The sequence below is a fragment of the Phaeoacremonium minimum genome (genome assembly GCF_000392275.1).
Source record: "Phaeoacremonium minimum UCRPA7 unplaced genomic scaffold PA7_03_scaffold_270, whole genome shotgun sequence".
NCBI classification, from domain to species: Eukaryota; Fungi; Ascomycota; class Sordariomycetes; order Togniniales; family Togniniaceae; genus Phaeoacremonium; species Phaeoacremonium minimum.
The window spans coordinates 444,895-471,987 of record NW_006921175.1 but is presented as its reverse complement, the minus strand read 5'-3'; the positions used below and the strand labels follow the sequence as shown (position 1 = coordinate 471,987).

Below are 27,093 nucleotides of genomic sequence, written 5' to 3'. Positions count from 1 at the left end.
TGCGGCAACGAGCAGCGCACCATCAACTGGCAACTGCGCTGCCCTGTATGCTCAGTGTGGCGGCACCGGCTGGACAGGCGCCACCTGTTGCATTTCTGGCACATGCAAAAAATCGAACGACTACTATTCACAATGCTTGTAGGGAACTATGCTTGTATGATCTTGGGTGGGCCAATGGGAGTCAACATTCGTGTGTACATATTTCATGTTGACCTGATATCCCGGCTGCATTTCGAGATGTATGCAATGTTTAGATACACATAAAACCAGCCACAATTTGAGATACCCTCAAAGGAAATACCCAATTACCTATCCCATACAATCGATTTGTGACCATGTTGTTGTACCTTTGGATTCCACCCAACTCCAGTTCGCACGAATACATAGCGCCAGCGCAAATATCCTCATATCGCTTTAGAAGCCGCCAGTTCCCTGAAGCCTTTTGACCGCACCGACGATCCCTGTCGTCCAACTGAATCTGCCTGGATCTGGGCCGATAGCTCCCTTAGCTTTGTTACCATCCTTATCTCGCCACTCGCCATCCTCCTTGCTCACAGCACCATACAGATGTGTGTTTTGGTTCCTTCGTAGGCCATCGATCCAAGCTCGACACACATCCGGATTGTCAAGCAAGACGTTCACCTCCTGACTGTGAAACCAACTTTGAGTATCCTGATTGCCACTACCGACAATGCCAATGTGCTCGTCGACAATCATCAACTTGATGTGACAGCTCCGCTTCCGCATGGACTGATGCACAGGTTTAGTTTGGTCCTTACCCACATACCAAAACCAGTGCAAGTGCTGACGTCCAGCGTCGGATATAGATGTGTATAAATGGTTCACCACCATATCGTTATGTCCGCCCTGCATGGGGAGCAACTCTCCCTATATACCATTAGTGGAGAGAATAGTTTGATTCCGAGAGTACTTGCCGCATCATTATAGCCTAGACAGACATAACAGTAGACATCAATGCCTCGCTCGCATGCCTCAATAATAGCCGGTATAAGGGGCTCAGCGTTTACAGTCGGAGACTGAATGAACACATTCTTTTTCGCATTTCGCAGCGCACATAACCACGCTGCGTTCTGTGGTGTCGACACTGACTTGTGATTTGGTGTGCCGTAAGGTGGGCGGTTGACCATAGCAATAGGGAAAGGCTCGTGGGGTGGGTGAGGAATGTAGGGGGTCATCTCTTCCTCTGGTGCACACTCTGGGGCGTCATATGGGAATCCAACGTTGATAGTATGGTTCAAATGTCGGTTGACGGCCTGCATTCGCGTCTCTCCTGGCTTTGCAGATACAGCAGTCTGCACGCGTGCGATTTCTCCAGCAATATCCTCATCCCAATGTGGATCATCTGTGGTGTGTTCTGGAAGAAGATTGCCCTGGGGTGACGGATCCTGTATTTGCGATTGAGGGATTTCTTGATTTCCGGTATTCAGGTATGCCTTCGTGTCACGATCCGCTTCATTGCTCGGAGTGTCCCCTCTTTCTTGCGTACCCTGTTTACCGGCCGCTGCCGCCTGTTCCTGCTCGTTACTTCCACCAGAATTGCCTGCCTCCTCTTTTCGAGGATGTGGATGGGTAAGGCTGGCCGTTGTTGTTGGTCCCGTGACAATATCGGCACGGTCATGGTTCTCATCACCCTTCTGCTGTCCATCAGATACGAGACCAGGTTGGGTCACTTGTTCATATGAATAAGCATCCCTCGGAGCCATCTTTTTGGGATCGACGATTGCATTGTAACCTTTGATTTGGCCATCAGGGCCAAATAAACTTTCGTGAACAGCACCAAAGCAACCGAGCCCACCCGCCACAGCAGGAGTATTATGGCTTGGCAGAGCAGGCTGTAGCTTCTTATGCCATGAGATCAGGGCCATATCGTACACCGAGTCAACAATGGGCCCCTCGAGATGCACCATCATTTCCAGATTGTCGTTATCCTGGATGTTGTCACTCTGAAGGATGGCGATCTTCCTGTCCACGACCATATACTTAGCATGGAATGTACCCAGCATCGGATGATGGTAGTTCATAACCTCGAGGTCGATGTTCGGAATCTCGTTTGGGTGTGGAAGACCGACGTCTTTCCCGGTGTAGGTCTTTTCAGGAACAATATAATGAGGTTCAATGAGTTGCTTGGGACTTCCTCTGTCATAAATGACTTTCACGACTACTTTGCTGCCCCTCTGGCCTGCTCGTCGGGAGAGTTCACGAATCGCATCGGAAATGAACTTTGAAGCGGTGCTGTTCTGCCAATAGTTTGTGGCAACAATAACTTCTTTCTCTGCTCGTACAATAAGATTAGACATGTGTCTTACAATATCCGGTATTCTATGAGGAGTTAGCCTCGATTTCTAGACTGATGACGTCTGTGCTCTCACGTAGATATGACGGTCAGAGGCATGACGCCACAAGATCCCATAAGCGATGGGCTCACCACCGCATGTGCGGGGTCCTCTTCAATTGAATTAATAGCATCATGGTATATCTGCGCTCATGTCAGACGCGACTTTCGATGTATCGGGAAAGTCTTCAAAGGCTCACTCTGAGGAACAATTCACTCGGCTGCGTCGGACCCCATTTTCCACACTTTGCTGCTCTTTCAAGAGCCTCTTTGGATGCCTCTCTCTTGCCGGCCTCATGGATTGAATGCGGACCAGTCAACTTCCCGGCGTGATGTTTGTATAGCTTCTTCCATGCGTCGGATGGAGCAAGTGTAGGCTCCTGTGCCAAGATAGTGGATACACTTTCAGATGATGTGCATAGATCGACCAGTCTATCACTGATCGTATCGGTGAATTGATTGGGCCCCATGTCGTTGTCGCGAGGTTCTTCCCGTTCACCCGCCTGAAGTAGCTGTCTCTGGCGCGGAACTGTAAGTGCGCTGTAGGGGAAGATGACGCAGACTTGGAACCAGAAATCAACGAGCGACTGGAGACTTTTGTAAAGGGTCATCCTGAAGGAGAAGAAACGGGAGCGAGGATGGTAGAAGACCAGCACGCAACCGTCATGATGAGCTATATGCACGATTCAATGGCATTTCCAACTTGGCAGCCATGAAATCACCGGTAGGGCCCCATTGGACGTTAGATCGTGCCCGTGCCAAGCTTTTGCCAAGGCTTGCGGCTAGCGGCAGGTTGGCGCCATTTGAGCAAGAAGTCACCTCTGGTAGGATTGCATCGGACGAGTGCGGAGAGATAAACTGGTATTTGTGCTTGTATCTAACTTAGCGACTTGTGTTGGGCTGAATCTGTGCTTACTGGTAACTCTGGGGAGTCTCGATGGCGGATGACGTCAAAGTCGTTAGCGAGGGGCGCGCGGCCACGCAACCTACTGGGCTAGTTCACGCCAACCCCGGAATTCGGCAACTACACAGATTCATCGTGACAACATCCTGTTATTAGTTCTAGGTCCATTGCCCGCTTCTTGGTATAGGCCTCTTCCTAGTTTAATGACAATCATGGCTACCGTTACCGTTGACCAACCTTCCCGTTGAGCTTGCCCGTCCAGGGCGTGTAAAGCCTTCGTAGGTACCACTTCGCTATTCAAGACTCTTGGGGTGTTACCCTTGCATCGGATGGTTTTCTGCGCTTCGCAGACTTGCTTGGATTTCCGTTGTCTGCTACCGGGATATCCCCGATCTCGCGCTTGAGAGAAAGTTCGCTCGTGGTCAGATGTGACACCGCGCTTCTTCCTCCTCCTAGAATATCAGCCTCGCAATTATGAAGACCATTTGACAAGTGTTGAGAGTCTTCAACGGCATGTACTGGCCCACTATTTGGCTCAGCCTTGATTAATTGTACAATTTCATTGAACCAAGACGTCGGCATCTTCTTAGCTTTGATCAACTCCATGTCGGAATCAAAATCAAGGTAGCGAGGCCCAATCAAACGCCGCTTGATCGTAACAGCAACACTTGCCGGAATATCGACCAAAGCATTGATCATATCGACCCCGGCATAGATAAAATGCTCTGTTACTCTTGCAGCAACTTGTGTTGGCAGTGAGGCGCTTTCAGGACCTTGCATAGCGAGTGACCAACAGTTCCAAGGAGAAGTTTCTCCCCAAAGCGGGGACTGAACTGTCGCATTTGGGTTACAGCCTTTGGATAAAAGGAATCTGATCATTTCCGGCGATATATTATGAGCAAATGAAGGCGAAGTTGAAGATAGCAAACAAGAAGACCATGGCTTCTCGATGGCATGGTACAACAGAGACTGCAGTCGGGCATCTTCAAAAGAGCATAGAGTCTCCCAGTGCTGGACAACACGAAGCATGTCCAATTCGACGGCGAGTATTAAAGGTAGGTGTTTTCTCACGTCGGCATAAGTGCCGAATTGTTTGTGTATCTCAAAGAAAAAGGGGTGATCAGTCGCAAAATCCATCTTGATCCCTAATAGACTAATGACTTCACAAGCAATGTGCGAAAAGTCGGACAGCATTGCGGCGGTTACCACAGGAGACTTGCAGTCCGCATATTGCGACCAGAGAAGACTTTCTCTTGTCAGTTCAATAACACGAACCACATGGCTCCCTCTCAAATTGAGACTAAGCAGGTGTAGACTCATTCTGGATAAGATAGCATTTGGCTCAAAAGCAGCGTCATTGACTTGCAGACATTCAAGTTCCCAAATGTCCGGGTTGCTCAGAAACTCAAGCACACTGCGATGCATAAAATTCACTGTCGAGTCCACAAGCCCGACCGTTTCGTCGTTCCTTATGTTATAATCTCTCGCTCGTTGTACCTCCAGCAATCCGCAGCATCTGCTTCTCAGGCGTGCTTCCAGCGTTTTGCATTTGATAACTTGAAACTTGGGCGAAAGTGACGCGTAATCAGGAAATTTGGTCATGTCCAAATCGTATTCGTCAACCAATGCTAATCCCAAAGTGTAAACACCTTCATAGGATGGGACGGTTATAACATGACTGCCGCTACTTAAAGCATGAGCGTCTTGTTCGCGGTTGACTTGCTTCCGGTATTTTTGGTAGCATACCCGAAGAAGCTTTGCCGCCTGAGTTTGGTAGCGAACCTCAACTTTGCTGAGCATGTGCTGGAAAAGCCTCTCAAGCTCTGGAGGCAGCTCATCGACTCGACGTTGGAGTTCATCGGGATAATCAGAGGCTGCAATTCCCTCGAGGACTGATCGGCAAGCCAAAACCACCCAAAGAAAGACACCGGATGCTTTGTCAACGAGGTCCGTGAGAATTCTCTTGACGGAGTTCGGGTATATCGACATAAGATCTTTTGTATATGGATGAGAACCAACTGTGTCGTCAACAAATGTTCGGATGTCGGGTCGAGTCAAATCTTGAAGCCGAAGTTTCGGCTTGCCAGAGAATGCCATCACACATTCTGGGATTGGCCTGCTAGAGACAACAACTTTGATATTTCCAGTTGAGACGAGACTGTTAATAAAATCGATGCTGTCCATATACTTTCCGGAATACTCGTCAAGACCGTCAATAAAGTAGCAAGACATAACCTGAATAGCCTCTCTCCGTAGTATTGAGAAAGCCTCTGCCATTTCGCCATATGACGGTAGGTGAAGGTCAGCCTTATCGCCTCTCTCAGCTTCGCGCCACATATTGGGCAGCATTCGTGGAATTAGACCAGGATCTGCACGGAGAACGGAGTATAAGAGTCCTCTGCAAAGCCCCCCTTGAGTTTTCTGCTCGGCTGTTCCAAGATTCCAGAAGAAGAACTGCGCCATTATTGAGCGTTGACCACCAGCCCATTTTTCGAGAAGTGTTTTGGTTTCTGATTGCTCAAAGAGATACTTCATGAGCGTCGACTTCCCGCTTCCCGCTTTGCCAGAAATCCAGTAGATTCCTGAACCAGACCGGAGCCATTCAGACAGATTATCCCACTTTGCCGTATCAGACTGTGAGGGGTGAAGAGCCCATCGAAAAGTGTTGAGGTGTGCATCGGCTACGTTATTCCTCCTGTCGTCAATGATTCTGTACCACAGCCGGTCGAGAACGCGTTGCTGACATCGCAGCGTGATATTCTTCTTTGCAAGATCTGCTACTGCAGATTCGCACCCTTCGGCTGCTACTAACAGCAGCTGGACGTGGCGAAGGTGCTGTATGTCATTGATGTCTTCCATGATCATCGTAGAGAGTTGGTTTGCGGCAACAGGAATAACAGCATTGAGTCTGCCGACAAAATAGGAAAGCTCCCGAACTAGGCTAGAAAACTTTTCCCTGTCTCTAACAGCCCAGCGGAGTCGTTTCCCGGTAGACGTCTCTTTCTGCGAGACTTGCTTTTCGATCTTGAGTTTCTTAAAGTCTTCTAAGAACTTTCTCATTTGCGGCCCGCTGATGGTTGAAGAAGTCACTGTCTCGGTCGCATCCACACACTTCAGAGCATATCTCTCCTGAAGGTCGCTACTGTGGCTTAGAAGCTGCTGGATCGTGGAAAGAATGTTGGAGACTGTTCGATTAGTCTCTGGGTCATCCAGGCGCTGGTCATATTTGAACGGTTGGAGAAGCCTAACACGATCGGCCCATTGCAGCAAGAGGAATTTCTCAATATCAAGTTTAGTGTTGAGAATCTGATAGTCACTCCCGAAAGATCTCGCTGCCGAGATATACGAGAAGAGATCTACACAGTCTTTGAACGTGCCCAAGAGAGTGACGGCTCCAAGGACAAGGCCAGCCACCTCTGCCATGATGGTTGCTGTCTTGTAAAGCCAAGAACACGACCAGGGAAATATTTTACGATTTGGTGAGACTGGCCCAGCCTTGCGCCGGCTACATCAAATACATTGCATACGATAAGTGAGGGGGGCCACACCATCCAGGACCAATAGTTTGCGTGTAGAGAGCTAAGCCACTCGAAGGCTGTTTAAACCCCGCTGCGGTCATGAACCTGCTGTGGTCAAGCCAGCCATTTCAGCTGCATACCTGGACATAACGCTCCTTTCTACTAATGACTGTGAATGTGTTAAGGCTGAGTGCTAATCTACGTGAGTTCGACTATCGAACTTTCTGCTGGCTCTGGGAACCATTAGCTGTGGGGGATTCGTTGATACTTCTAGGCTCAACAGGAACGATCCTGTGCATGGTCAAGTGAGAGCTGGGTTTGCAATTCTCAGAGCGCCTCTAGGACTTCTAAGGATAGTATAACGAGGCGTCCGTGCCTATGCAAGGTAACGAAGATGCTTAACGTGATCTCTATGGACGTTCACGGAAGTCGATTGAGACAAGCATTTGAGTACTGAAACAGTTCTATGCATAGTTATACCGCATCACAATGAACCCTAAGCCACGCCTCTCCAATATGTATCCAATGACGACAGCGCAATCACTCAAATAGTTCGTGAGAAGAAACCGTCTATAGCTCGCTAATCTCATTCTCCGCCTCGCTCTTCAGCTTTCCAAAGTTAGTGAAGCCAAGCTCATAGGTGAAAGCAAGGGTCATGCGAGCATGTTGAAGCATGTGGTCGAAGGACAGGTATTCGAGCTTATCATCGTTGCTATGGATGTGGTTGTCGGAGTATTCGAAGGCAGACTCAATGACAAAGGCGGAGGGGTATCCGGCCTTTGACGCGGAGGCGTGATCGGAGCAGGCGTAACCGCACTTTGTCTCAACGAACGGGATTGAGCAATACTGCAAGCTTATTAGTACCGAAGCTTACAACTTCAAGGCAGGTTCATATCTTACCTCAACAATGACCTTCTTAATGAATTCGGTCAGTTTCTCATTGACGAAGTCGATGATGACTCCAACGCTCTCAACCTTGCCAGCCTTTAGGGTGCGCTCAACGAAGCCGGTCATGTCTTGCTGCAGCATCGCCTTGACGTCGCGCTTGGCCTTCTCGTAAGTTGAGAAGATGGCCTGGCTACCCAGCAGACCGCCCTCCTCAGCGCTGTACCAGTGGAACTCAACAGTGTTCTCCAGCTTGCCGCTGATGAAGTCCTCGGAGCTCAGGAGCACACGGAACGCTTCCAGGATCGTGACGGTACCAGAGCCATCGTCATCGGCGCCTGGCGCAGGCAGGACGGAGGGCAACCACAGGTTGATGGAATCCTGGTGCGCACCGACGACAACAGTCGAGTTGGTCTTGCCGGGGATGGTTGCGATGATGGAGCTCTGGCCCCAAGTGTGCGGGAAAGGCTCTGCCTTGACCCCATACTCGTCAGCACCAGCATCGGAGATGATCTCCCTGATCTTGCCCAGCAGCCACTCAGACGACTGGCGGCCATAGTCGGACTTGTAGTAGCGAGTGTGGAAGGAGCTGAACTTTGCGAGGTTCTCCTTCATTTCTGACTTGGAGAGGTTGCTCAGCAGCGGGTTCACTTCGTCCTGGAGCTTCAGCTTGGTGGGGAAGACGGCGCTGTCGGCGGCGGCGGAAGCGAAGCGGGATGCGCCAAGGTCTGGATGCTCGGTGATGTCGAAGAAGCGCTGGCCGTTCTGATGATGATCATATTAGTGTCTCGTCTTGGAGATCTAGCTTGGTGCATTGTGATGGGAAGACTTACACGGCGCAGCTCCCACTTCTCCTCCTCAGTCACCCATCTCGTCTCACCAGGCGCCAGCTCAATGTGGTACATCTCGGAGGGATCGAGCCCCACATGGTCGAGCTCGTTGGTCTCGACGAAGCGAGCGCTGATCGCCGGGATCAGAAGCGCGGCTACGGAGGCTTTGGTGAACTTCATCTTGGAGTTCTGGTGCTGGTGTTTTGTTGAGGTTTGGAAGGTAAGACGAAGAGAGCCGCCAGGTACATGTGCACACTGGCCCGAGCTGGAGGAGCTGTGGCGGATTACGAGCACATGCCGCAATGGCGCAAGCGGCCCCAAACAGGCAGCTAATGGCACGACACGACAGGATCCCCACCCCAGCCAACCTACCTAGCGCATGACCTCTATCGATTAGGGCGGATAATACCCCGTTCCGGCGGCCGCTTGTACCTGAACGCAGCTACGTCAACCTTGGAACCTTGAATGGGTCGGACAAGCTCGTTAGTACGAATAGAGCTGTGGTGAGAAGTTATCAGATCGCAACATCTCCGCCATTATAAGCTCGTTGGTCGAGCATATACAAAGAGCTCTAAGGCATCCAAGGAACTTCTTTTGGCATTCAACTAACTAACTCAATTACCTACCTAATAGTAGGTAGCATACCTAGCTCAAGTGAAGTGCCGTTCTGTTTTGTCATCCTCGCGAGCCGCGCTTTCAAGGAGCTCCGGAAGGGCCCACCAGAGCTTCTCTCGGGACCGAATGTGGAGACGTCGACTCCAACATCATGGACTCGCCAAGATGCCGAAATGCGAGATCGACATCTGAAAGGGAGTGCATTCTCATATTGGACACTACCCTATGCTGAGCTATCAAGGAATAGCCTATGCCGTCTTGGACACGTGGGGAAACCCGTCCCCCAATTTAGGTTTGCTTTTGAAAACAAAGCTGTCCATGACGACACCTTAAATACGGCGTGTTCCCCATAGATCACCTGGGAATAAAACACCATCTTCGTAGTTAAAGTATACGTTCAGCTGGGCTGAATACACTTCTCACCTTGCATTTGGTCATCCTTCTCCTCCTTCAACGCCTGCGACATGTCGAACCAAAGCTCCGATCCGCCTGCGCGGAAAGCCAACGACATCATTGCTCGCGGTGTCAAGAAGCCAAACCTAGCCGGCACGGCAACTCTGATCGGCCTGCGCGCTCTCGACCCTCTTCTCCAGTATGAGATCCTGGCGAAGGGACTTGGGAGCAGCCTGCTCGCTAAACTGGGCCTGTCAACCGTCCCACTAGGCACTGCTCTTGTCGTCAAGACGGGCATCGCCGCCATCGACAACCTCGGCCTTCCGCTGCCGAGCCTGATTCTGCTGGGCATGTCCGTCGGGTCTGCCGTCAAGCAGATCTTCTGGCTGACATACATCTCGAAAGAGGATTTCCCGCCCTCGTCGGCCGTCTTCGTGTCGGCCTACAACTCCGTCGCAAACAGCATCTGCTCTCTGCTATTCGTCGCCGCTGCAACATCTGCCTCGCTCTCTACCTCTCTCAGCGTTCCACTGCTGGGCACATCCACCCGTCTTCCATTGCCTGTCGCTGTCGGCACGGCCCTGTATTTAGTGGGCATGATCCTAGAGGCCGGCTCCGAGGTCCAGCGGAAGTGGTTCAAGGACAAGCCCGAAAATGCAGGCAAGATTTGCACCGAGGGACTCTGGAGCTGGGCGCGCCATATCAACTATGGCGGATACACCCTCTGGCGTGCTGGGTATGCATTGGCCTCTGGAAGCTGGATAGCGGGCTTGGCTGTGGGAGCAGTGCAGGCCCTCCACTTTGTCAGGATTGGAATGGGCAATCTGGACTACTACATGTCCAACCATTATGGACAGCAGTGGGCCAGATACAAGCAGAACGTGCGATGGTCGTTGATCCCCGGCATTTACTGAATGTGAAGAGAGTGTGTCAGGTCGCCAGGAGATACGGGTGTCCTAAAATGGTATATATGTACTCTAGTGCTTATTATCAATGTAAGATGATGCCAACCCCCCATAGTTCTATATCACAAGAGCTCGAAACATAACTCCGTCTATCGCTGTCAAACGATGTATGGTGGTATCCGATATGTATCACACGCTACATGCTATCCTCCATCTGCCTACTTCGAGTCTTCGCCCAGCTGTCACGCTCCCCTTTACCGCCGTGCTTCTCCAGGCCCATGCCCCTCTCTACCCACTCGACACTGCCCATCTGCGTTAGTCGTGACAACGCTCGCGCGAATGCGAATGCCTCTTCTTCACCAGTGAAGAGGTTTGAGTTCTTCAGCTGCGCCGCGTGGTGCTCCATGTCGTCCATCAGATGGCTCATCGCGTCGTCGACATCCTGCTGCTCGTCCGTGCCCTTGCCTCCAGACTTCTGCTTGAGAGACTCTATCAGTTCCTCGCGGGATACGAAGAGCTCCGTCAAAGGCACAGCTGTCGTGAGCACAAGCTTCGCATGAGACTCGTAGACCGCATCGATGAACGTGATGAACCTCCTGGCCAAGTCTCGCTGGCGATAGTTCATCCCAGGAATGTCGGTGACGATGAAGGCATCGTATGAGCGCATTAGCTCAATGAAGTCGGCTGCTGATGTCGGGCGGCCGATGAGCTCGTCGAATGTAAACCATGCACACCTTCCGCTGACTCTCGGCACGAAGATCTCTCGGCCCCAGACGCGCTGCACTTCGGAGTGTGGTTCTGAGCTCTCGGGATCACCCAAGAAGCGGAACCACTTCTCTGCATGTGAGGCTGCGTGGCTGTCGAGCGGCGTATGGTAGACTCCCGATGGCGGCCGAGGAATCTTACGGTAGTCGGTGGGCGAGTCGAGGTTGATGACATGCAGACGGCTCTTCAGGAGCTGGATCGCAGGGATGAACGACTCTCGCTGGATGCCGTTTCTGTATAGCTCGTCGGGATGTCGATTGGAGGTCGTGACAAGCACAACACCATGAGACATGAGAGCTTCTAGTAACCTACTGCGCATAAGCGGGCGAGACCCAGAGTCCATAGTTATCGAGGCCTTACCTCCGCAGAATCATAGCGTCTGCCACGTCTGTACACTGGAACTCGTCAAAGCACAGCACGTTTCCATGCTCGGCAATGTCCGCCGCCACGAACGGTACTGCATCAACGTCGTTTCCATACTGCATCTTCATGCGGTGTAACCGCTTGTGCACATCCTGCATGAAGTTGTGAAAATGTATCCTCGTCTTTGACCGAACTGAGCTAGGCAGTGTGTCGTAAAACAAATCCATCAGCATCGTCTTTCCACTCCCAACGTCTCCATATAGGTAAAGACCACGCGGTAAGTCATTGGGAATATCTTGAATCGTGGCCTTCTTTGCGCCACCGCCAAATAGGGACCCGAACAGCGACTTTTTGGGTTTGAGGTCGTCGAGATTAGGATGCACGACTGGTCGCGCCTTGTAGTGCTTGAGCTCGTCGTGCAGATGCTGGAGGTTCTGGATGATTCCTGTGTCACATGTCAGCACGCGACAGTGAAGTGCCGCAAGGCGACACGAAACACTGACCTCGTTGATGCTCGTCGTTTCTGATCCTGCCTGCTGCGACGCGGCGGTCGTACTCCTGGATCGGTCCTATATCGTCTTGATTGACTATGTCTTATAAGTATGGTTTTGACCTCCAGGAGCGACTACTCGTACCATTCTCAACGGTGGAAGCCGCCACGGAGGCTCGCTGCCTCCGGCTACCGACGAAGCTCGCCGGCAAAACGAGCCTGGGGCGGCCGCTCTTCACACACTGCAAACTACCAAGAGCTGCCCTCCTGCATGGCGCACTAGCAGCAGTCTGTATACACCGTACGGCGAGAGCGCGCCGCCTATAGCGTTTGGCGAATGGTCGCGGAGGAGCCGTCAGAGGGCGTCGGAGGAGAGGGGTAAGTTCAGCGCACGCGCGCATTTCGTCGGCGGTAGATTCAAAACACAAAGACGGGCTATATATCCATGAGGGTATCGACAAACATAGTACGTATATACCGCAGAGAAGACTTAAAGGAAGAGTGGTGAAGGTGGCAGACGTAAATCGCAAAAAGTTGGAGTTAAAGTGAGCAATTGCAATCCAAGCTAAAAACGCTCCGTCACAAGGCCAAATCGCCGTAGCTCCGGTATTGCGGCATCAGATCTTTTGTCCGCGGCGGCAATAGTCGGGATTGGCGCTGACTTTGTGCCAAAGAAAGCCCAGCCGAGGCCGTGCGTCTGCTGGAATGTGGGGACCCGATACAGTAACCGTGGGGTTGGTTGAAGGCACAGCGGCGGCGGCGACTCCCGACCAGTTGACGACATTCTTGCTCCATCTGTCAACACAAACTTCAAACGTTCCATTTTCGACAACCTTCTTCTTCCAATCCGCTATATTTTGTGCGTACATGGCCGTGTTCTCTCATGGCAAATGAAGAGTGACTGAGCTTTCGTATGCAAGACAGCTCCTAGCTATTTAAAGAGTGTTAGGGACCAGTAGCTCGGCCAATTCTCGGGAAGTCGGACAGCAAGTACAGGGCCTTGTTGGAGAAGCAGATTCCATGTCATAAATCTGGTCTCGACATTATTGCGACAATGTTCACTTATGTTGTATGCATTATGAATCTGTCGTTTCCGACCTTAGATACTACTGCTGTCACTATATATCTCATCAATATTCTCCGATCTCTTGCCTTGTATCTTTTCAAAAAGTTTTACGACAACCAGCTTAGCTATTGCAAGCAGACCGCTGAGGATGCCGCTTGACAGGTCTCCATCTCTATATTCTCGCCAGGTAAGTCGGGCGAAAGATATGAACATGAAGAAAAGCAAGACGACGATGACACTTGCCGCGCTGCCTCCCAAGATCCGCAGTCCCATGCCGACATCGAAGAACATTCCAGTAAGAAATGATGCGAGGATAACCAACATTTCAAGTTTGAAAAGTTCGAGGAGATAGTGCACCATAAGGTGTTAGAAGAGACCCTCTTCTTTCTCTTTGTGAATACATGACGAACTTGCATGAACGAATGACGGTGGTCTGTCCAGACTCGTTGTACGCTTCGATATAGCCGGTATGGTACCAATGTGGTGAAACCTACCGCCAAGCAAATGCCTATCCAGTCATACCAAAGCTCCCCGAGGTTTCTCGCACGATTACCCATGGATAGCAGCGAGGCCGCCAAGGTCAAGGGTAAGAAGATAGAGGCGACAAGTGCCAGTCGTCTGGCACTAAGTGCCTGTCGCCTGTTCCAGTCATTCTCGGCCAGCATGAGGCGGCGCTCATTGTCCCGCTTGATATCGTTGATGGCGCTCCAGAGAGAGCTATTCGTAGCTGAGACCTCATATTTCAGTCTATTCCAGCGCTTGACATTTGCACTGTCGATATCGAAAGACGTCTCGATCAAAGTAAGCAAATACTCCAAGCATGCTCCCATGTCATGTACCGAGGAAGCAAGATTATCGATGGTGGCTGTATCTTCTTGGAGTGCTGCAGCTGGAAAATGAGTGACTGATGCAGTTGTAATCTTGCTCCACTTCACCAGGTGCTGCAATGCAGTGTGCCACGTATCGACAGTAGCTCGCAGCAGATCTAGAGTGATGAGCATCCGTATCATTTCGGCATTGCCGCAAGCAAGAAATAGCGAGTTTCGTTTTTCGTCCAGAATTAGTTCTTCAAAAATGTCTCTTGTCGGGAATAGATTGTTCTCGTCCTCATTTGTTGGGAATTCGCAGCTCACTTCGAAAAGGAAAGTGTTAGTACCTCTGGGAACAAAGAAGGAATTATCCCCTAACCTGTTAATCGTCCATGACGGTCGGATTGAGATGTCACGAACACGATAAAGTGGCCAAATCCAGGAGTCCGGGGGAACTCCGCTCCAGTTCGTTTATGCTCTATGTCAACAGCAAGGGTGTGCAAGTACAGGCCTGTAGATTGCGACCAGCTCAGAACCGGGGCAATCCTTTTCCTACGCCAAACCGTATAATAAGGAGAACAGTCCCATATCACCTCAAGGGTAAATATGTTGCTTCTCGTCTCCTCCAACAGGCTTTGCATGCGCCACAAGTCAAACCTCTCGCGCAAGCGCCACTGAAAGGTCGCATTGATGGCAAGTTTCTTACTGCGGTAAAGTGGCAGCAAGTATTCATTCACGCCTTCCCCTTCTTTGTGTCTTCTCTTTCGCACCAGAGTTCGGAGTCTCGCTCTCTTTCTTGGGCTCGATGCATTCCATCCGATGTCGCGGGTGTCAACAATTCGCAGGCGTGTGGTAGACTGATCCGACGTTGGCGGCACCTGCGGTGGATGACCTCTATCACCTTTAAATTCCGGCTCGATGGTCTCAATTTCTCCGTTATCGTTATTGATAGCAAATATCCCAAGAGCTGGGCCCATGATAAAGGCATCTTTCTCATCCCGACAATTGTCTCTTCTGCCAGATGAACTAGAGTCAACACGCCTTCGCCTTGGAGATTCCCAATGCCTATTCCACATGCCAGATCGGCCTCTGTGGGCGTACATGAATCTTTCGTCCGTGCGCGGACTGGGCTCACGCAGTATCCCTGCGATTACACCTCCAAGGAACCCTTTACGGCGGCGAGGTCGAGAGTCACGGCTCCAATTACGCGAACTGGCGGCCTCGATATCTGAAGTCCGGGGGGTTGGAACCTCATCGGAAGCGGCCGCGGTCTCCCTAGCTTGGCCTTGGTCTGATTGTGTTTCACTCATTTTGTCGATGTATGTAGTTGTCAAAATAGTTGGAATATAATGAGGCTGGCTGTTCTATTGAGCTGAAAGAAAATACCCACAGAATTGATGACATGTTGCGCCAGGCCATTTATGGTTAGTGCAGCTAATCTTTGAGCTCACAGACTGAATGGACAATCTATTATTAACCAGAGATAATCATTCTGATTTTGTCTTTTCTGGCATCAGTTTGTTTTTCATGCGAACCTACGATCTGTTGGTGTGTTGGAGCTTAGAAGTGTTGGTACTACTATAGCGCATATTATCAAGTTGCTAGACCTCAATATGGGGCGCCCCAATCAGTACTTCCAGTAGTTGCAGATAATTAGTGTCCATATAGATCGTAAGGCGTCTGTAAACCATTTTTGCTTTCATTAACAAATGCACCTTAGATACAACATTGTCACATAAAAGCCTACAAATACCACAGCTGGCGAAGTATATCTAGGTGTGCGAAATTATCATGAAATGAGGCGGCTGGCGAAGCCATTGAATTATTGCAGAATACAGTACTAAATGTCCTGGTGTGCGACAGTAACAACTCAAATACTCTCCAACAAATTTGACCAAGTCAGCGAATCCAAAATGAGATGACAAACAGTGCCGTAGTGTACAGCATAAGAAGCACATTCTCGACCTCATACACCCATGTGATCCACCTAGTCTGAGTCTTCTTTGTCCATTCTTTTGGGTATGCCACTCCTGTATGGAGGTCTCTGTCTAAGAGGTCTTCTCTCCGTGGACAATCTGGAGGCCAGATTGTATAACCAATTGGCACCCAACACGACAGGGCACAGCTCAGCCAGATCAGTGGCGGCCAGGCGGCATGAGTGAGAATGCCGATCAGCTGGTCGGTCCTGGTTTGATGGTCCACGAAACACCAATACGTGGAGAGAATAACGGACCCGATAGTGAAGAAAATGTACCCAAGATGAAGGTAGCATTTGTAGTCCCAGATTGTGGCTTTGAGTCTCCGCCACAGAGGTGCTCGAAGCTGCCTATCTCGCTCATGGAGTTCACTCTTCTGTGATCCCGAGGAGGTGAACACTGCAACTTTTCCGCCAAGCCACTTTGGCAGGATAAAAGTCCGTGCCACGGCAACCGAATGAACTGCAAGGGGAATGTTGTCAGTCGATAACTTAATAGAGCCGAGAGGAGAGAAAGAGTCTGACTCCGGGACAACTCACAAATAGCCATCCACATTACCGCTCTTGCCTCCCTTTGGCCGGTTCGCCATCCGGTCGGCAGGTAAGCTATGTACTCATTCAGTCGGTTCAAGACCATTGAGCCGAACATAGCCCATATCAACCACCTCAGCTGGTCATATGAACTGAACGGCACAAGGTTACCATGAGCAACCAAAACGATGGGCGAGGTAAACATAGATGCCACCAAGAAAATAGTGAAGAGAGACGAGACCGTATAGACAAATCCACATAAGCGCTGAGTAAACGTCATATTCTTGACAAGCGATCCAAAGATGCAGAAACGAAGCTTAAGTGATGTTTGGACAGTTCCAATGGTCTGTAGAGCAACATCATTAGCACATGCTGACGCATAGTCACTTCACGGACGCTTACCCAGCGAGTTCTTTGTTTCAGATGACCGACTAGAGATTCCGGAACAGTACCGAACTGCAGTGGCTCATGGACAAAGGCCGTGGACCATCCTGCACCCAGTAGCATACTAGAGCAGCAGACATCCTCTGCGTGTGAGCCCGTTGGAAACCCTCCAATCTGCTGTAAAGCAGCGCGGCGAACGACGTAACCAGAGCCGGTACACCAGGCAACACCCATAGCATCTTTGACGGGCTCCGAGACGTGAACAAATGTGTCTAAGCTTTGACAAAGTGGGTCGTCTTTGGGAACATTATAAAAAAGCTAATTTAAGAAGGTCAACTCCATGTCTCTCCTCTCAGGCACATTTTGAGAAACTCACCTGTGGTGGGCATGCCATAGAACACTTTGGCTCTATGATCATGTGTGGAAGAAGTGCTCGAATCCAATCTCTTTCAGGAATCATGTCTGCGTCGAGCGCAGCCAAGAAATTTGCGGCCCCTCCCGGGAGTTTAGTAGTCTCTTCAAGAGCATAGTTTAAATTTCCTGCCTTGAAGTGATGGGGTACGCCGGGATATTTTGGCCTGGATCTGTAATAAAGATTGTCAAACTGTTCCCGTGCAGTTCTCTCTGTCTTCTCTTTCAGGGTGTCTGATTTGCCATCATCACAGATGATGACTCGGAACCTGGACAGAGGGTAGTCGATGTTACAGGCGGCCTTTGCTGTATCGAGAACCAGATCGTCGTCTTCACCGCAGCACGTTATTATCACGTCAACGGAAGGCTCATTGTCTCCCAAAATTCGAAGCTACGGTCTTGTTCGCATGCCAGCAGCCCGAAGGCCCCACATCCGGTGCAACAGCATGGGTATCACCACCGCAATTTCCACGGCAATAAAAGTCCACGCCAACCAATATGTCTGATGACTCTTCCTCTCGGCCGCTCTGGTGTAAAGGATGCGCAGAATAAAGTAGACCCAATAGCTCGCTACAGATGCGATGATCAAAGGTCCACTGAGACGATACAATCCTCATTTCCAGGGCGGTAGCTGCTCGATATCATCGTACAGTTTTAGATTGGTAGCAGTATCTACCTCTTCTTGAGATATCGCTTGCTGTACCGAACTTTCCCCCTTCTCAGATGGGCTTGGGGTTGCTTGTTCGAAAACTGGGGATAGGGTCCCCGTTTCGTCACCCTCTAATGCAAACTGTCTTCCGAAATATCCAGACGCCACATGAGAGCTCTCGTCCCCTGGAATTTGACTTGTATGATCAGGCATTTTGATATGTCACGAAGTCACTAATGGGTAGGGCGTCAAGAATAGTGGCACAGGGGAGATAATGAAGTCGAGAGAGAACAGCACTCAGTGAATCCAGGAGCTTTAATTCCAAGTTCAATCCACAACAGTCTCCCTATTATTTTGAAGTAGACAACGCAATATTTCAATGACTCGAGGTATTATTCTAATTGGGTGGGTATCCCAAACTAGTAGTTCTAAACCCCGATATGCATGGTACATATCGTCTTCAACGTCCTTCGGTCGTGCTACGAGGGAAGATGCTGCGGGTGACGAAGCCAGCGGAAAGACCTAGCATGCAGACGGAGACACCAAAGACATAATTTCGCGGCTACATGACTGGTGTGTACATTTGATGACAAAGATCAACCTCTGAGACTTCTTCGAGTTCGAGATGCGGGCATACCCTGGCATGGTGTGTTATCATTGAGATCTGCTTCTAGAACGCATTCATCTCCCCTGTATGGAGACACTGACGAGTCACCTCTGTGAGTACCTCAATTCTTTGGTACGTTACGTAACCTCCAACGAGATTTGTGGCTAAGCCTCGTGGCAAAAGTGGAAACCACCACCTGTTCAGATCAACGAATCAGTTTCGCACTATCTGCGGTGCCCTAGTAACGGCTTTTTCCATCTTCTAATCATGTTGGGCTAATTTAGCTCTTAGACGACATATGTATGAGACTGCTTGAGTCTCGATCAAGAGCTAATTTGAACCAGAAATACCCAAGTTCTGGGTCTCTCGGAGCAGATACACGTTTTCAAATGCCACGCGCCACTCTAAGATAGTGATGCAAAATTAGCTCGATATCACACGCGGCCGATGTGAATGATATCGGCCTAGCACTACACGGACCAACCAGCCCACGCGACATGTATCGCCGAGTCCGGCTTCTACCTGGCACACTAGATACCGCGGCCATGAAATTCCCTCTCTCACAAGATTGGTACGTTTTCCTCAAATCGAGTGAGTAGTATAGGTCCCGGTTCGGATGTTGCCGTGTTAGCTTCTTGTGTCTAAGACATTACACCAACGACCCAACGAGTCAACTGGAAACATGGGCATGCAAATTCTCCGATAATGCTTTAATTCTTGGCTCACTGGTTTGCCTGCTACGGCTTGGCACGATTTCCCTCGAGTCGCCAAAACTCAACATTCTAGGTTTGGCGTCTTTACCACATCTTTCGGGCAAAGACTCCTCTAAAATTTACCGACCACAACCGGCTCTCCCAAGCGTATACAAACGGTCTCAAACTCTCATTAGCAGTAAAGCCAATGACTCGCTGGCCATTAATGAGACAGAAGCTTATGTTATGTGAGAAAAAGGAACATGATAATACTTGACTTCATAAGGGAAAAGAAAACCAGATATCATTGTATGTGCTATTATCCTAAATAAACTCGATTTTTATGTAAGAAAGGCCCGACATTTCCGCAAAGCTCAAGAGGTAGAAACTACCACTCTAGAATGAAATATCTGTGTAAAGAAAGATGATAAATTGTATCAATACTATTCCCCTGGATTTGCTCTCTCGGCCTTCTGTCGTAATATATCATCCAAGAGCAGCCGGCAACGTTTCGTTCGCCAATGATCTATTCCAAGAACTTTTACTTCCGTGTCATATGTCTTGACACAAATTTCCCGCTTCATCAAGTCGGCCTTGCAAAAGCAAGGCTTTGCTTAGCATTTGCGTTCCAGAGAGTGTATTGTCATGTTCCCAAGCATCAAATCCTTTTGCACAACAAAAAGACGCCGCTGAATGGTTTCCGACTCGACAAAATTTGATGCTAGATAGTAAAAGAGCAAATATTTGTATTCGATATAGATGCGACGCTGCTATTATGCGAGGCCTTGATGCTCAAATCGGCTCTTTTCTTTTCTTTTTGAGCTTCGCGCAGTGTTATTAAACCCGCTATAAGCTTATGTCGATTTCGAGCGCTAGACAGGATTCTTAACTGCTTACCCTAAGTATTCATAGATCGGGCAGGACGTATGCGAACGAACAGACTTACACTACACTAGCTGCTCTGATTCGGGAGTGAGCATAGAGTTCTAATCTAATAGCTAGGCTTACTAGACCGAGAGTTGATAAGTGTCGCCTTCTCGATTTAACTTTTTAAAGGGAGCGATATAGCTTCCTATACCAGACTAGATTTTCGATTAAAAGCATTTGTATATAGATTAATAACCAAGTAACCCTAGACTTTCCAACTATACGACTTAGGGGAAAACTTGTTAATACAACGAGTTAAAGGACTCCTAATTTATTAGATAACATGTTTTGTAGATAATAGGGTTGCATTATTGTTACTACTGGTAGTGGGGTGTAGAGAGGGGAATTGTTTAGTTTACAGTTCCTAAAGCTCTTATTATCAAAATAAACAGCCTAATCCTTCTAACCCTAATTAGTTTTATAGGCTAAACCGATATTTTCATTTTCATATTTACTTTTCTCAGCCTACAGTCTAGTTTATACTCGAGTTGACCTAATTGTATATGTGTAAGGTGAACCGTTGGGACTTCTTGTCAATAGTTGTGGGAAACATATTAGAGGTATTATATGGGATGGAATTATGAGGGGCTATAATGCTAAGAGCTTGCTAGAATATTGTTCATGACACACTGTTGGTCATCTCTAGTATATTAGTGTTGACAAGCTTGATTAACCGTGACCGCCGCTTATACGCAAACATCACTCTAATGTCCTGGGAAATCTCACATCCTCAAAACCTCATCGCCACTATCCTGAAACGGTTTCAGGAATGTAGGGTATCCCATGTTATCCATGCTTTGTAGCTCCGAGTCCCAGTCCCATACCTCGAAAGGGGGAATATCGTTTGGGCTGATCGAACCATCAAAAGATATTCCAGTATTTGCTGGATTCGGAAGGGTGCTAGTGTTGTCAAAGGCGGCGGACGGATAGTTTCCACTAGCCTGCGGTTCATGTGTGTCACAAGCCTGCTTTCGCGCCATTGGGTATACTCCAAGTGGATTTAAGATGTACTCTAGGGAATACTGAGGAGGAGTTGGTGCTGGATCTTCCGATGATACTGGGCCTGATGCAATATCTGTCGGTCCTATAGTAGTCTCTTCTGGGAAAAGCTTGTCGAATCGTTTCAGTGCCTGGTTGGCAGACTCGTAATAAAGATCGGCCTTAATATACTTTCGTAAATATTGTAGAATCATGACGTTCTTCTGAAGAATTTCCCGATACTGCTCGCGAAAGTGATTCGGATCAACAGGTTCGGAATATTTCCACGAAGCAAGGGTGGTGACTAGCACACTACTACAAACTTGAATGTGCATTGCATACGGCACGTCAACGAGACTTAGTTTGTGGCATTGCCACAAATTCTCCAGAAGAGATGCGATGTAGACAGCTTTGGTTATACACATGCGATGGCATGCCCTGATGAAGTCGCTTGGAGCGTTCTCCCGAATCCATTGTGTGGCATTATTTGGGTATACCAAGAATGACACGCCCACGCGATATAGATCGTTGAACGTTTGTGAGGTAAGAATGTGTAGCCCAAAGTATAGGCTCAGACGGCCGGATGCCTTAAACAAATATGTGTTTTCTGAGGACATCCGGAAGATATCAGGGATGGATGTCTCGAAGGCCCGAAGCTCTCGGTCAATCTGAGTGAACTGTGAGTCCTGGCTGGCTTCCCATGGGACTTCGCCATCCAGATGCTTCACATATTTCAGTACTCTTGAACGGATGGCCATTCCTCTGACATAAAATGCCCGCAGATCGAGGTTATCTGCGGCGGAAAGACTCAAAGGTAGCCCGATGAAAGGAAGTAGCTTCCCTCTATGTAGCATTTCCGTGACACAGGGCTTATTTCTTATGAATAGGTCTTCCGAGCATGGCAACTGGACCTGAATATCCTCGGGGCAGAGGAACTGTAGCTGATCGATTCCACACTCAATGAATGCATCAAGAAGATAGCAACACCACAGGAGCCGTCTCCTGCTTTCTTTGACGGCCCAGGATACCGTACTTCGCTGGCAAAGGATGTCGTAGTCATGCTCGAGATTCAGCTGCAATATTTGGATATGTCTAGCAATGAGGCCAGAAAGCAGAAATCCTTTGGCGTAGTCACCACACCGCAAGTAATACTCGTGCAGAAGGACCTCGGTCATGAGACACTCAATGGCGGGGGTGCCCAGATTCGAGAACACAAATTGCATGGCTGTTGCAGCCCAGCCTTTGCCAATATCAAAATACCGGGTGTCGGGAGTGATCTGTTCCCCCTTGACATCCACAGTCTCTGCATAGTAGAAGGGAGCTGCCAAAGCACACACAACATACATCAATCCCGAATTCTCCTCGTATACACGTGCCGGGTCTTTGAGACGTTCCATAAAACTGGGAATGTGTAGGAAGCCTAAGCAACGAGCGGCATGAATCCTGGCAAAATAAATATCGACAAGGTCGCGGATCCTGTCAATGGGCGGCAGGGTTGTAGCTGTCAACCATGATGGCACGGACTCGGAAGGCACCAAAGCAGAATGTCCTGGTCGGGCCGGTTCTGAGCCGTAGTAGTAGCATGCCACCTTTTTCTTCGTGCATCTCCCGCAAATAAGTCCTCCAGAGCACTTTGCTTTTGCTCGCTTACATTCTATACAGGAGCGGAGCATGCGGCGGCGCTCGAAGCCGGCCTGTGTGATAGAATCGCCAGCCGCAACACGATCTTGGGCGACATCCGGACCGGCATCCGTTGAATAAACGCACTGCGCGCCGAACTTGCGGCACTTATTGCACGCGCTTATCGTGCGATCGCACTTGACCTACATCGTAGTGAGTCTCGGGGCAAATTGGTTGATTGAGACAAGCTTTGGACTTACCTTACGTTTGCGGCACACTAGACAGCTGACGGGTTCCTTCTCATCAACCATGTTCAACAAAATCTTGTCAATATCACCAAGCAAAGCCGGGTATCGTGGAGACTTCTGCTAGATAAGGCAACCTCAGGGTACTACACAGGATGTGGGTCTTAAGAGAGGCCAAGCACGCAAGCACTTGAATAATTGACGTTGACGCTATTAATTTTGCATGGCGCTGCCGAATTCCGGTGTCATAGCGGATATCGGCCTCGCCATTGAAGCTATCCTCTCATCACGAGTAGGGACTACCGTTAGCAAACCACCCCCTGATTGTGCTTTGTATAAGTAAGCTTGACCGGACATTGTCTCAACAAAAGCTAGAGGATTTACAATGCTCAACTATCAAAGCTTCCAGCAACATCATACCCTATTACCAATCATTCAACTCTTAGGCTTTTGTTAATGACATATTGGCGAGTCATTCGCACGGCCAACCTGAGATATTCAACATTCGGACATAAATATGCTGGCAAAATCTTTCCTTGTAATGGCCGTCAGTGCCAGTGTCAGCTTCGCATCGCGTTGCTCCGGGGCGGAATTCTGGGTTTTTGACAATACAGCCTACGTAAACACGTCAATCGGCTACGGAACCACTAACATCAACTGGGTACCGAACTACGTATGTAGTCCTTTGGTCAAGGGAGGAGTTCTACCTTCGGCCGAAGTATGGAAGAATATTGTCTTGCAGTGGAACATCTATCCTAGCTATCCTCTGGTTCTCGATTGCGAGGATCTCTACTTTACTTCCGACTCGACTGCCGATCTCCATCTAGACATTCTTTCGGCTCTTCAGACCTGGGCTGCAGACGTGGTTCCCAAAGACCAAATCATTGGCTGGTATGGTTTGTCTGGAAATACCTTGCCGGAACTGTATGGCCATTACCGAAGCCTTATCGCCAATCATAGCAACCATGCCTTTTTCCCGTCGGCATACACGTATACTAGCAGTCTGTCCACCTGGAACAGTTCCCTCAATACTGTGATAGGAAAAATCAAATCCATCAACAGCACCTTACCGATACTGCCGTACACTTGGCCCCAGTACCACAACAATTACTCTTTCTTCCCTGTTGATCTCTGGAAATATGAACTGCAAGTTCTTTCGGAGAACAAAGACGTGAGCGGCTTCGTTATCTGGGGTGGCAAAAATCATGCGGTTTGCAATGATACATGTCAGGCAACGGCTGGCCAACAGCCTTGGTTGAATGCGACCCGACAATTCTTGAAGAATATCTATGGTATCTATAACGGTAGCCCCCAGCTGCCAGGGGCACAGCTATTTGATGGGCTAAGATGCCTGTAAAATTGGAAGCAATGAGAAGTTTAGTATGCGATCCTGTAATTAGTGATCACCGGCTGCCAGTGAATACAATGATCACGCATTTATATCAAGGACTAGTCTGAAAAAGTTAGTTTCCAAGCATATGAAGAAGGAACCGATTTAAGAACTATCGGGGATTTGTTTCGATAATGACGTGAGCGAGAGTGATGTCAAGCAGATCGACTTTTCTAGGAGTACAAAGCATCTCGTCATATTGTAAAAGACACAGTACTAATTTGGTAGAGTATATCGACTAGTCTGGGACATTTGAAATTATTTTCTATCAACTTAGCAATCACTCTATCTTGAATATCATTCACAGCCCCAGAAAAAGACCGGAGACGTACTAGTTTCTTACACTTTGCTAGTTTCATCGCTCTTCTCCTCGGTGTCAGCTACAACTTCGGATGTGAATGTAGCCTTATGGAGAGCTAAGACGCTCGGAATCGCGACCAAAAGACTGCCGATGGTCATGCCCCAGTTCATGGCGAACTGTTTCATAGCGCTAACGCCCACAGCGTTGACTTTCCATGCCATGGAACCACCAGCAGGTTTGAATGCAGAATAAGCACCAACAATAACAGCATTAACCACGGGGCTGTGAGACTGTGCTCCAATGATCCAATAACAATAGGACTGCCAAAACGCATCATATACACCGTAGAAGAAATACAGGAACATGGGACCGAGGAACACGCTGTGAGCCTTGTAGTCAATATCCTGCTTGTGACCATGCTCTAGCCGCCAGTCCTCCCAAATCTGGAATTTGTAACCACCACCCCAGATGGCCATGCCGGTGATGAAAAGAATAGCCCATCCAATCTTGGCTCGGGACTGGCGGTTGAGGAACTTTAGGTCGAGGATGAAACCCATCAAGAGTCCGCCGACCATTTGGGCAATCCAGTAGAGGGCACTGTTGAGCGAGCGTGTGCGCAAATTAAAGGTTGTTCCGTTGACATTGTTCTGCTGGTACGAATAGAAGACGTTCGCGTTGAAGAACATAGGGTAGAGACACATGATTTTCCAGTCAAGGACAATCTTGAGTGTCTGGACGACCGAGGCTTGCAGGTGCGCCAATGTCAACGTTTTCGCTTCCTCGGCAATTCGACCACCGTCATAGTTACGAGAAAGTGACTCGGTCGAGCAGACGAGAATTGAAAGTGCCCAGCCAACAAGCATGATGACGGTATATGCAATGTATGTAGAATCCGTCACGGTGCCAGACTTAGAATGGTAGTTGAGCCCGAAGCTGGCGAGTGAGCCAATAGCGCCGCCAAGGTTGAAAATCACCCAGAAAAGACCGATTGCTCGGCCTCGGGTACTGTCTTTTGTATAGGTGACCATGATGGTACCCTGAGCGACCCAAAAAAAGGCAGCGCCAATGCCTAATAGAGCTCCGGCAGCAATGACGAAGGACCCATTTGCGGTTCGATTGTAATTGAGCAAAGACCCGGCGTACAATGCATATGTCCAACCACCTATGAGAAGCGAGACACGAGGTCCAAGGTACTTGTAGAAAGCCCCTACGAGGAAGAGTGCGGCGCCTGCAGTGCACGCGTGTGTAGCGACATTAGAATTAGCAGCCACGGTGCCGCTGACCTGGCCCGACCCGCCCATCCCCGTGAGGGCGTTATACATTCCAGGGTTGCAGAATGAAATGAAGGATATTAGAACAATTTGGAACCATGGGTCGTGATAGGCTCGGACCAGGAGATTGCCTGAGCGAGGCGATGCTCTGTCGTTGAATTGTCCGGAGATAGCCATGAGAAAGATCTTAAGAGACAAAAGTAGTATTTCGTTCTCTCTCTGAATGAATGGAACGGGGCTTGTTGGTATGTTGATGGAGTATTCAAAGACGAGAACCCATAGCATCTGCAGGTCATTATTATATCAATGTGTGGTAGATAAGTAACAACAGATATCGTATGGCGTCTTAGACGAGGCAATAATTGCTGTAGTGCGGATCGCGGTGCTAGCGAGATCCGCCGTCAAGATACCGACCGACATCCTGAAGTTCTCCAGCCTTGGGCATCCGCTCTCCGCAAGCTGTATGGGTACCGACATCCTGAATATTTCTGAGACCCCATAGCGCTGCATCGCGCAATGTACTTAAACAGGTCCAATGGGCTAAGAAGGGCCATGCAGGGTAAGAATCTTGCAGACGCTAATCCTTGGGTGCTATGGCATCATCCGATGACTCCGATACTTTGGAATGGATTGAAACCGAGACTCCAAATGCGTTGCTAGCACAAAGCATAGACTCCCTCAATACGATAGAGCTCTGTGAGGCCTTCAACGGTGAAGAAGCGCGGGTGACACGCGCCATAGCGCGTTGCCTGCCTACGGTTGCATCGTTACTCGATGAGCTAGTGCCTCGACTCCGGGTTGGAGGCAGGCTCATCTATGTCGGCGCAGGCAATAGCGGCCGAGTAGGGTTTATGGATTGCTCCGAGCTGCCGGCAACTTTCTCAGCGGACCCGAAACAGTTCTTAGCAGTCGTTGCGGGTGGCGCCAGCGCCGTACTTCAGGCCCGAGAAGAAGCCGAGGACTCCGAGGCGGACGGAGCTGCCCAGATGGAAGCTCTAAAGGTGGCTTCCGGCGACACAGTCATTGGCATATCCGCGTCGGGAAGAACACCTTTCGTCATCGGGGCGCTGAAGGTGGCTATCGGGACAAAGGCTCTAACTGCTGGAGTCACCAATAACCACCCGTCCGGCTTTAGTAGACTCAACGTCAAATATGTGATCTCAGCGTTAGTTGGGCCAGAGTTTCTTGCCGGTAGCACGAGGCTTAAAGCCGGCAG

The 27,093-nt window shown here is 49.4% G+C and overlaps 5 protein-coding genes across 5 annotated transcripts; 1 reads left to right on the top strand and 4 right to left on the bottom strand.

Moving 5' to 3' along the window:
* Positions 1-414: 414 nt before the first annotated feature.
* UCRPA7_3388 (putative iq calmodulin-binding motif protein) lies at positions 415-2,318 on the bottom strand (the record flags this gene model as incomplete). The annotated part of the gene is made up of 2 exons (XM_007915932.1): positions 415-750; positions 897-2,318. 2 exons carry the CDS (start codon positions 2,316-2,318, stop codon positions 415-417), a joined length of 1,758 nt encoding a protein of 585 aa, XP_007914123.1.
* Positions 2,319-7,345: 5,027 nt separating this feature from the next.
* Positions 7,346-8,670, bottom strand: UCRPA7_3387 (putative peptidase family m28 protein; the record flags this gene model as incomplete). Its single annotated transcript, XM_007915987.1, has 3 exons — positions 7,346-7,621; positions 7,676-8,425; positions 8,494-8,670. 3 exons carry the CDS (start codon positions 8,668-8,670, stop codon positions 7,346-7,348), a joined length of 1,203 nt encoding a protein of 400 aa, XP_007914178.1.
* An 899-nt stretch (positions 8,671-9,569) lies between these two features.
* UCRPA7_3386 (putative membrane protein) lies at positions 9,570-10,412 on the top strand (the record flags this gene model as incomplete). The annotated part of the gene is made up of 1 exon (XM_007915855.1): positions 9,570-10,412. The coding sequence occupies one exon, from the start codon at positions 9,570-9,572 to the stop codon at positions 10,410-10,412; it is 843 nt and encodes a 280-aa protein (XP_007914046.1).
* Positions 10,413-10,599: 187 nt separating this feature from the next.
* UCRPA7_3385 (putative afg1-like atpase protein) lies at positions 10,600-12,169 on the bottom strand (the record flags this gene model as incomplete). Its single annotated transcript, XM_007915999.1, has 4 exons — positions 10,600-11,476; positions 11,529-11,976; positions 12,035-12,089; positions 12,167-12,169. 4 exons carry the CDS (start codon positions 12,167-12,169, stop codon positions 10,600-10,602), a joined length of 1,383 nt encoding a protein of 460 aa, XP_007914190.1.
* Positions 12,170-24,644: 12,475 nt separating this feature from the next.
* On the bottom strand, positions 24,645-25,928 carry UCRPA7_3384 (putative unc93-like protein; the record flags this gene model as incomplete). The annotated part of the gene is made up of 1 exon (XM_007915983.1): positions 24,645-25,928. The coding sequence occupies one exon, from the start codon at positions 25,926-25,928 to the stop codon at positions 24,645-24,647; it is 1,284 nt and encodes a 427-aa protein (XP_007914174.1).
* Positions 25,929-27,093: the final 1,165 nt, after the last annotated feature.